Source organism: Mirounga leonina, unplaced genomic scaffold (assembly GCF_011800145.1).
Source record: "Mirounga leonina isolate KUSES-001 unplaced genomic scaffold, KU_Mleo_1.0 Mir_154, whole genome shotgun sequence".
NCBI classification, from domain to species: Eukaryota; Metazoa; Chordata; class Mammalia; order Carnivora; family Phocidae; genus Mirounga; species Mirounga leonina.
Genome location: NW_023270389.1, coordinates 2,960,981 through 2,972,146, shown reverse-complemented (window position 1 = coordinate 2,972,146; position 11,166 = coordinate 2,960,981). Strand labels below are relative to the sequence as shown.

Here is an 11,166-nt window from a genome sequence, read left to right as displayed (position 1 = left end):
GAGGGCAGGTGAGGCCAGGTGAGGGCAGGTGAGGGCAGGTGAGGCCAAGTGAGGGCAGGTGAGGCCAGGTGAGGGCAGGTGAGGCCAGGTGAGGCCAGGTGAGGCCAAGTGAGGGCAGGTGAGGGGAGGTGAGGGCAGATGAGGCCAGGTGATGGCAGGTGAGGCCAGGTGAGGCCAGGTGAGGGCCACCGGGATGCCTGCATGAACACGAGAGGCCAGGTGAGGCCAGGTGAGGGCGGGTGAGGCCAGGTGAGGCCAGGTGAGGGCCTGGGGTGGAGGGCCTGCTATGCATCTGGGCAGGTGGAGTTGCTGGAGGCCAAGGTGTAGGCAGAAGAGTGTTTGGTGGGGAGGGAGCATGCTGAGGGCCCTGCGGCAGGGCCACCTGTGCTACTGCATGGCACACAATGGCCATGGCCTGGCCTGCAGCAGGAGAGGGGGACAGGGGGACAGCGGGGGGCAGGACAGGGGGACAGCGGGGGGGCGGGAGGGGGACAGGGGGGCAGCGGGGCAGGGGGGGGGCAGGACAGGGGGACAGCAGGACAGGGGACAGCGGAATGGCGGGATAGCGGGACAGCGGGACGGTGGGGTGGCGGGACAGCAGGACGGGGGACAGTGGGACGGTGGGACAGTAGGATGGGGACAGTGGGACAGCGGGACAGGCGGACAGGGGACAAGGGGACAGCGGGACAGGGGATGGCGGGACAGGGGACAGCGGGACAGGGGGGCAGTGGGGTGGCAGGACAGGGGACAGCGGGCTGGCGAGAGCGCTCTGCCGCTTATTCATCGCATGCTCTCGGTAGCTCAGTTCATCCGTGACCCCGCGTTGCCTGGAAGATGGAGTGTGGAGCCTCGTAGCAGCGTGGCAGGGCTCTGGGGGTGATGAAGGGAGAGCCCCACCCAGCAGCCGGCTGCCTGGAGGTGTCCGGCGCCTGGCAGCCGAGGTCGCACTGCCGTCCACCCGCACGGGGTGGGGCAGGGGCAGACGCCGACCCCAGCGTGCCTGGGGTCCCATTCCTGCTGCGCCGCTTCCAGGCTGGGTTACCCCGGGCAGGTCACTTGACTGCTCTGTGCTTTCAGGCTCCTCGTGTGTGAAATGGGGATACTAACGGACCCACATTACAGATCCCGTCACAGCACTGCTCCCCAGGGCTCTGCGGGGCTCCCCCTAGGCCTGTTCGGAGCAGGGCCTGTACTTGGTAAACTTCCTGAGAGTCCTCCCTGTCCAGAGACTTTTGGGCACCAGAGGGGTTCTTCTGGAACTGAGCACAGCAGCCCGGCTTCAGGCCTGGCGTTCGGGAAGCGACTGTAAGTGCTGGGGGCTCTTCCTGCCCCTCCTGCTATTGCTGCTCGTGGCTCTCCCTGGGCTCGGGGTGCCTCTGGCTGGGGGCAGCTCCCCGCAGACGGACACCATGATTCTTTAGCTATTGTTCGCTGAGCAGAATAGAAGGTGCTGCAGGGAGAGCTTATGATGGTCGCTTCGTGGACCGGGAGAGCAGAGCTCTGGGAGATGGCGCCCCTGTGGCCACTGATAGGCAGAGCCCAGGGGAGTCCCCATAGCCCCATACCCGCCGTACCCGCTGGGACAGGGGAGGCACAGCTGGGGTCTCCCCAGGAGCCCTGCTCTTCTCTGCCCGACCCAGGACCCAGCCTGCAGCCCCGCCCCTGGGGCTCACCCTGCGCAAGCACGTGGGGCCGATGACTCTGCTTGGAGACGCTGTGGGACGCGGTCGCCACCTCACACCAGTAGTATCCCGAGTCCTCCTTCCCTGTGGCCGAGATCCGAAACTCTGATGAGCTCCTGTCTCATCTCAGGGTGTGGTCATCCCTGAAGAAGGAGTAGCAAAGCTGCGTCCCGGACCTGTCCCAGGGCAGCTGGGTGTCACAGGACAGGGTCACTGAGGTCCCCTCGGTGGGCTGCAAAGGCCTGACGGTCAGCGTGGGTGCTGGAAACAGCTCTGGAGGGAGAGAGGGAACAGACCAGCCGTCGTGCGGTGTGCAGGTCCTGCGGGGAGGTGCCCTGTCTTCTCAGCCCCAGTGAGCAGGACTCACAGACCCAGACCCAGGGACACACAGCCACCCACCATCGCTCCCTCCCTGGGTGTGTCCCCTGGCCCGCACCCGGGTGCCCCCCCCACAGGCCCTTGAACGGCGAAGCCTCACCTTGGACAGTGAGCCCCACAGATCTCGTTTTCCCTGTCCTGAGTGTACAGAAGGACAGCTTGTGGACCTCACAGGAAGAGAAGCCACCGACCCTGGGCCTTGCGTTTGAAATGGTGTAGCTTGAGGGGCCGTAGGAAGGGGCTAGCAGAGACCCGTCCTCGTAGTTCGTCACTTTCCCTGCCATGTCATTGCTTTCCCCAGAGCGCCTCACAACCGCCTCGTCTCCTTCATAGACGTAGCGGGGCATGTCAATGCTCGGCCAGTGTGCAAAAGATGCAGACGCTGCAGCGTCAGCCCTGCCCCCACCCAGTCCCAGCACCCTGACTCCCGCTCGCGTCGGGGAGGGGTGACGCACACACACGCACCACTGTGCAGCACGGATCCCTGGGAACCCTTACTGACATCTTGTGCCTTCCATACCTCCTGTTAATGTTGTGTCTGTTGAAAAAGTTTCAGTCCCATTTCTGGACCAAATGTGGATTTTTAAGTGACACTTGTATCTCTGCATCCATTCAAGGTGACCTCCTGTCCCTGTGGCAGCCAGGATCAACTTTGTCTGCATCTCTCATTCCTTGGAGGCTCAGCCCAGTGGCTACAATTCAAACACCTTCCTACTGTCTTCTCCCTGATGTAACCATCCATCAGCTGGGACAGTAGCCCCGGGGCTGCAGAATCAGTACCTGGAATGAGCCCTTCCCGAATGCCTTTTCCAGAGGCTTCTGAGAACCCTTTGCTGGATGGACCCTGTAAGAAGGGGTGGGCTCCTCTGCTTGTTCAGGTCCTTGCCTCCCCTTGGAGGACAGTGGTCCTCAGAGCTAAGGGCAGCTTGGTGTGTGGATCTGCCCCAGCAGGGGAAGGAAACCACTAGGCTGCAGGGGCTGGAGGTTCCAAGCTGGAAGTTTGCAGAGGAAAGAGAGCCAGCCCTATACGCTATGACCCAGCTCTGAGCCTGGGGCTTTCGGCGGGGGGGGATATTTTTCAGCTGACAACTGAGCTCGAAATTCAGTTTCAAATATCAATTTAGAATCGTGGTGCATTGGGCTGAATTGCAGAGATGTTCGCCATTCTGATAAAAAGTCTAATCCCAGGACTGCGTTGGACCATTCATTCCCCTTCAGTGTAAAGAGAGGCAGAGCTGGACATGGAGGAACAGGATGGAGAAAGGGGGGAGGCAAGAAGTGTTTGTTTTGTCTGCGGGCTCTGCCCTGTAGCCCTGAGTTACGGTAGCTCTCAGGGAACTGCCTCAGAAGGCAGACCACCCTCGCGTGGGCTCTAGGTCCAGTCTCCAAAGTGGGATCCATAAAGAGGTGGGACTTCCATATTCTATGAAACATTTTCTCATCTTTTGATTTTTTTGTTTTTGTACATATTTTGCAACGCTCACAGTATTTCTCTCCAGGGCTCTCTATCTATATAACATGTTGGATGTGCATGCTCAGAATTTTTGTTCTTAATAAGCTCAGAGACCACTGCTCCCTCCAGACCGCTCAGTCTCACCTGTGGACCAGGAGGCGGGCATGGCGGTGGGTCAGAAACACTGACAAAAAGAGACACATCTTAAGCCTTCCTGGAGGCCAAAAGTTTCCTTCCTCCACGTGGAGATTGGGCAAGATTTTCAGTGAAGATGATAGAGATGAAATCAGTTTGATTAAAGAATGTTTGAGAAAGAAGACTCACGTGACCGAGATGGTGGTAACGACAGGGCTAGAGATAAGTAAGAGATGACTCTGGACCTTACTGAGTTTGGAACCAGGGTCTGGCTGGGAGATACTCGGGAGAGTGGCCTTAACTTTGACATTTGACTGACAGACCCTCTCCCCAGAACAAGGAACAATCTGCATACGCGCACATCTCATCAGGTCCTGCCGAAGCTCGTCCGAAGAACCCTCTGCCTGAAAATCACAGCAGATGCAATACAGTGTATCGTCAGATCTAAAAATATCAGCTATGTAAGGATGCCCCCCGCCCCCCACCCCTTGTAGGAGGGTGAATACCTCCTTGAAGGAGGAGGTAAAGAGAAAATGTAACTTTCCAGTCTAATAATGTAAGACAAGTTAGGCGTGGAAACGTTCAGGGGACGGCCCTGTTTTAGGCAGAGCATCTCCCCAGCATCCAGTTGCCTCTCTGTGGTAAATGTGTTTCCCATCATGGCGTCTGGTGCTGCTGGGGGTCCGGAACCAGGAGAACGTGGAGAATGTTTACTCAGCAGTAACTGCATATGGTCTGCTTTCCCTTCCTGGGTAACTGCTTTCTGGTCCCAGGGCTCAGCAGCAAGGAGAAAAGAATTCATGGCCTTGACAGGGTCCTGGGGTTTAGCCCATCAGGCAGGCAGGTAGCAGTGCAGGGATGAAGGGACACCGGAGCGCTCCTGCCCGGTGGGGACCGGCCTCCCCCTCGCCCCACCCCAGTCCTGGCCCCGGTCCCCACAGCCCCAGCGGCACCTGCCTCGCTGGCAGAGTGAGGGCCTCCCAGAGACAGAAGAGAACAAAGACAGGGGAACTCACCAGCCTGGGCATCCACAGCAACTGCAGGGGAAGAGGCAGAGATCACCACCCGGCCAGGGGCTGCACGCTTTCTGAAAACGTAACCTCCACCCTCTCCCCAACTGGTCTCTCTGCCCCCTTTCCCTCTGTGTCTTCTTCCCTCGACCCCCCACTTCTCACCCCTTCCGTCCTCCTCCCCTCATTCTGTCTATTCCTTTCCCCCTCCAGCTTGGCTTGCTTCCTTCTTTCCCTCACTCACAAACAACCTCTCGTAGAATCAAGGGCTCAAGACCCAAACGGTTCATAAACATAGTCCTTCCCTGTTACCAGAGCTGATTATTATGCAGGCAAATTCCCAAGAAGTTTCACACTGTATTTGATCCTCTCACACCTTCTCTTTTTAAGGCTGACTTTTGTTTGAGACAGATCGAGTGCCCACTGGCAACACAGAAGTCAGGAAGGTGTCTGCTCACATCTTATGCACGCTGTTTCTCCCTCCTTCCTTGTTCTCGATCCAGCACTGTGTTTGCATCTGTGTGCAAGGGTCAGACTCACCAGCAGAAGCTGTGGTCTCCTCTACAGTCGGCGGGACCTGAAACACTCCAAAGTGTCAGTCGAGGAAAGAAAGACATCGGCCCCAGGTGTGCTGGCTTGGTGTGGGAGTGGGGCTGGGACAGAGTAGGATTTCGGTGGCCCGGAAATAGAATTTACCCCAACAGAACATTCCTTTGATCTCATTTTAAGAAGTGTTCCAATTTTCCGAGAGATCAAAGCAGAAATAGATGTTTTAAAGAGAGCAGAGGGCATCAGTATTTGCAAAAGAGATGCATAGTCCTTTGTTTTCCCGGGACCTGCTCTGCTCAGTACTGATCCTCACGACGCGTACTGGTCCTGAGTTAGAAGCCAGGGCCCATCCCTACTCATCCCATCGGAGAGATGTGTGCTCAAGAGCAAGCTCTTGGATGCCCGGGCACGGTGGTTCCGCCTCAGCTTCGCCCAGGTCCTGCTCCAGCATCCTACTCACCGAGGACCAGAAGCAATGACCACAGCAGCATGAGATTGGAGGTGAGGCGTTATCCCAATGGCGGTAAGGGGGCAGCTCAGGGACAGACTGTGAGGCTGGATTAGGCACTGTGGTTCAGCGGGGATTTTATAGAAAAATGAAAAAAAAAGTAGGAAAGCTCTCTGTGTGGCAGTCAGCATTGTCCCCACCCTTAGCCCCATGGGTGCTGAGAATATAAATGTTCTTCTTCACAGAGTTGCTCAGATGTTCTGTGTATTGATCGGAAATGCTCCTTAAAATGTAAGATGTCTTCACCCTATGGCTAGGGCACCCCAGGGAGCCTTTCTTTCTTTTTCTTTCTTTCTTTCTTTCTTTCTTTCTTTCTTTCTTTCTTTCTTTCTTCCTTTCTTTCTTTATCTTTCATTATTTTGTTATGTTCAGTTAGCCAGCATATAGTACATCATAAGGTTTTTTTTTAATTTTTAAAATTATTTATTTATTTATTTATTATGTTATGTTAATCACCATACAGGACATCATTAGTTTTTGATGTAGTGTTCCATGATTCATTGTTTGCATATAATGCCCAGTGCTTCATGCACTTAATACCCATCACCAGGCTCACCCATCCTCCCACCCCCCTCCCCTCTGAAACCCTCAGTTTGTTTCCCGTAGTCCATAATCTTTCATGGTTCATCTCCCCCTCTGACTTCCCCCCCTTCATTTTTCCCCTCCTTCTCCTAATGTCCTCCATGCTATTCCTTATGTTCCACATATAAGTGAAACCATATGACAATTGACTTTCTCTGCTTGACTTATTTCTCTTAGCATAATCTCCTCCAGTCCCATTCATGTTGATGTAAAAGTTGGGTATTCATCCTTTCTGATGGCTGAGTAATATTCCATTGTGTATATGGACCGCATCTTCTTTATCCATTCATCTGTTGAAGGGCATCTCAGCTCCTTCCACAGTTTGGCTATTGTGGACATTGCTGCAAATCAATCAGTGTGACAGAACACATTAATAAAGAAGAGACAAGAACCATATAATCCTCTCAATTGATGCAGAAAAAGCATTCGACAAAATACAGCATCCTTTCCTGATTACACTCTTCAGAGTGTAGGGATAGAAGGAACATTCCTCAAGTTCATAAAATCCATCTATGAAAAGCCCACGGTAAATATCATTCTCAATGGGGAAAAACTGAGAACCTTTCCCTTAAGATCAGGAACACAACAACGATGCCCACTCTCACCACTATTATTCAACATAGGACTAGAAGTCCTAGCATCAGCAATCAGACAACAAAAAGAAATAAAGGTATTCAAATAGGTAAGGAAGAAGTCAAATTCTCTCTCTTTGCAGATGACATGATATTTTATGTGGAAAACCCAAAAGACTCCACCTCCGAATTGCTAGAACTTATACAGCAATTCAGTAACATGGCAGGATACAAAATCAATGCACAGAAATCAGTTGCTTTCCTATACACTAACAGTGTAACTGTAGAAAGAGCGATTCCATTTACAATAGCACCAAAAACCGTAAGATACCTCGGAATAAACCTAACCAACCAGAGGTAAAGGATCTATGAGAACACTTATGAGAGAAATTGAAGAAGACACAAAAAGATGGAAAAACATTCCATGCTCATGGATCAGAAGAATAAACATTGTTAAAATATCTATGCTACCCAGAGCAATCTATACTTTCAACACCATCCCGATCAAAATACCAACGGCATTTTTCAAAGTGCTGCAACAAACAATCCTAAAATTTGTATGGAATCAGAAAAGACCCCAAATCACCAAGGAAATGTTGAAAAAGAAAAACAAAGCTGGGGGCATCATGTTCGTTGCCTGATTTCAAGCTATATTTCAAAGCTGTGATCACCAAGACAGCATGGTACTGGCACAAAAACAGACACATGGACCAATGGAACAGAATAGAGAGCCCAGATATGGACCCTCAACTCTATGGTCAACTAATCTTCGACAAAGCAGGAAAAAATATGCAATGGAAAAAAGACCATCTCTTCAATAAATGGTGATGGGAAAATTGGACAGCCACATGCAGAAGAATGAAACTCGACCATTCTCTAACACCATTCACAAAGATAAACTCAAAATGGATGAAACACCTCAATGTGAGAGAGAAATCCATCAAAATCCTAGAGGAGAACATAGGCAGTAACCTCTTTGACATCAGCCACAGCAACTTCTTTCAAGACACATCCCCAAAGGCGAGGGAAACAAAAGCAAGAATGAACTTTTGGGACTTAATCAAGATAAAAAGCTTCTGCACAGCAAAGGAAACAGTCAACAAAACAAGAGGCAACCCACGGAATGGAAGAAGATATTTGCAAATGACATTACAGATAAAGGGCTGGTATCCAAGATCTATAAAGAAGTTATCAAACTCAACACTCAAAAAATAAATAATTCAGTCAAGAAATGGGCAGAAGACATGAACATACACTTCTCCAATGAAGACATACATATGGCCAACAGACACATGAAAAAAATGCTCCACATCACTTGCCATCAGGGAAATTCAAATCAAAACCACATTGAGATACCACCTTACACCAGTTAGAATGGCAAAACCTGACAAGGCAGGAAACAACAAATGTTGGAGAGGTTGTGGAGAAAGGGGAACCCTCTTACCCTGTTGGTGGGAATGCAAGTTGGTACAGCCACTTTGGAAAACAGTACAGAGGTTCCTCAAAAAGTTAAAAATAGAGCTATCCTATGACCCAGCAATTGCACTCCTGGGTATTTACCCCAAAGATACAGATGTAGTGAAAAGAAGGGTACATGCACCCCAATGTTCATAGCAGCAACATCATAAGTTTTTGATGTAGTGTTCAGTGATTCATCAGTCGTGTATAACACCCAGTGCTCATCACAACACATGCCCTTCTTAATACGTATCACCCGGTTACCCCATCCCCCCTCTAACTCCTTTTGGTTTTCAGAGAATGTTGATTGAGTTCTGAAGCTGCTGAGATCCACATCACATGCCTGGTCTCTCTCAAAGGGAATCCCTGCAAGCCTCAGTGTGCATGGCTTGTTACACCAGTCCTAACACTAACACACTTCCCAGCGTGCAAGGGTGCGCCTCTACAGAGACCCCCCCAGACCACAGGAGGAGACAAACAGGCACTTGTGAGAAGTGACAGTGGGACTGGATACTAGATGATACTAGGATGCAAACCCATCCCACTGAGTCACCCCTGCCGATGAGATGCTTCAGACAGATGCATGCAGGGTGGCAGGAGTCCTTTGAGTATCCTGGGGTGTTCACCTGAGGCATTAGCTCGGAACTAAAGGGAAATGATACAAAGGGCCTTAACATGCACAGGCAGCTCAGAGCTGTCCCCTCACATTCCAGAGTTCAAGAATAAATTTTGGAAGAGAGCCCTTGAATCTAGCTAGGAATAGAATCCACCCTGGTGGTTAAAAGAAGAGACTTTAATGAAGAGACTGCCTGCCGAGATGTGGACAGGCTTGAAGGGTTAAGGTCACCAGAGACCATGGTGGGATGCCCTTACAGCCCCCAGGGCTGAGGAAGCACTGGGAGGAACACCACTGGAAAAGCCCCGTGAGAACTGGGGCCACTGGGTTGCAAGTGGAGCTGTGACAGAAAGGGACACAGCTGCTGCCAGAGACGGGGCGTGAGAGAGCTGGAACGGCCTGACCTCACTCTTCCTGGGTCTGGGGCCCACACGGAAGCCAGAGAGGCTGGCTGATGCTGGCTGCAGGAGTCAGCCTCCCAGGGCATAAAGCGGCAGAGAGGGCAGAGGATGCATCTGGGGTGTGGTGGGTGAGTGACTAGCATAGTCCTTAGTGGGGGAGAAAATGTTACACCAGCATTAGAAGCTCCTTTTTCAGCAAAAATCTTTCTCTATCCATGTTGGAATCTGCCCATTTCCACCCAGTGCCATCAGTGGGATAAGATTAAGAAGATACTTAGGTCAGACAACACAGAACACCTGGCTCATCTCCAGTCAGTCACACCAGGGAGCAATACTAAAATAAATAAACAAACAAACAAACGACACAAACGAACACCTCCTTGCTAACAATTTTGATCCACCTTCCAAAGGTAGCTCTTTTTAACCTGGCTATAGACCTTCATGACATCTTCTAAGTCAGTGTGTTCCAGGATCACATAGTGTGCACAGGACTTGGAGTTAGCCAGAGCTTATCTGGGTCGGCAGGTGCAAGCCTCTCTCTGCTGATTTATGTTTGGAGTCTACGGGGAGTAGGAAGCTGGAGGGGGCAGCATCTGGGGGCTTAGACTCCAGACCTGCCTCACTGACTGTGTGGGAGGAGGGAGGGCACCAAAGAAGTCACACCCACATGCATCCATATGCATTCTATCTTGCAAGCTCTCTGATGCTTCACCCTTTAGAAGTGTGGGCAAGTGCCTGTTCTGGGTAAGCTTTTAATCAGCGGGAGAAAGAAAGGAAAGTGGTTAAGTCAAAGCAATGTCTGAGAAGGAACAAGCTTGTGTGACAAAGATGGGGGTGAACAGCAGGAGGCAGGGAGGAAATGATGCCACTGGGACCTTTCAACCATGAACCAAGGATTTAATAGTAAGTCCTGACAGCTAAGCAAGAGACAGATAGGAAATTGGATGGCTCTTGATTATTACATGCTCTTTGGGATCTTGCTATAAGGTACAGACACTTTATCCCCCCTCCAGATACACAAACACACAAAGGTAGAAGGTTTTTCAGATAAATTGAGAGATTCAAAACTTTCAGAAATGATCCAGGAACATCAGATGAAGAGCCACTAGCCCACCATTAGGCAGCACAAAGGCTCAGCAGCATAGGGATGGACAATTATATATTTTTAAAGGACAGATTCCTGAAAAATAGAACTTTCTTTTAAAAGCTTGTAATAGAGATATTTTGCTTTTATTGAGAACTTTCCTGATAAAAGCTAGCTCTTCTCTTTATTGATTACACTACAATTTTAAGCCATCTGGTATGCTCTTACCAGCTTATTATCCAAACAAGAGAACATAGGCCATCTTAAGATTTGAGAGCAGGTTCCTGTTGTCTGGAGCATCCATCCCTCCCTTCTGGAGAGGACACCCAGCTGCGGAAAGGGGGTTTTCCTGCAGAAAAGGCATTCTTGCAATGTTCTTCAGCTCCACATTTCTCCTTTTTTTCTGTAGATATCTGGTCCCTCTGAGGCTTTCCAGGTTGGGTGAGCGAAATCTCACCCAAACCCAGGAGAATGGGGAGATGTCATGGGTAAGGACTGATGTGTCTTCAGAACAACTGCGACCTGCAGAGCAGGAGAGCTCATCCCTGTAGCCTTTGGCAAAAGGGGCTAGACAGACAATGGTCACTGAGGCAGGCATCTGATAGCCTTCTGTCTTATGGGGCCATCATACCTGGAGTCTCCCTATTGCCAGAAGAATGGGAAGAGTCATGAAGGCAATGGGTACCTTCCCTTGACAGTGGGCCTTATTTGGAGGTCTCTCATGTCTGCTGGAGCAGA

The 11,166-nt window shown here is 51.0% G+C and overlaps 1 protein-coding gene across 1 annotated transcript in view; it reads right to left on the bottom strand.

The window, feature by feature from the left end:
- The window catches only part of LOC118013769 (Fc receptor-like protein 1), a 15,896-nt gene extending 13,489 nt beyond the window's left edge, over nt 1-2,407 (bottom strand). The window contains 2 exon segments of the mRNA XM_035009576.1: nt 1,674-1,955; nt 2,161-2,407. Of these exon segments, the coding sequence (XP_034865467.1) occupies nt 1,674-1,955; nt 2,161-2,407 (529 nt within the window).
- Between the last annotated feature and the right edge of the window lie 8,759 nt (nt 2,408-11,166).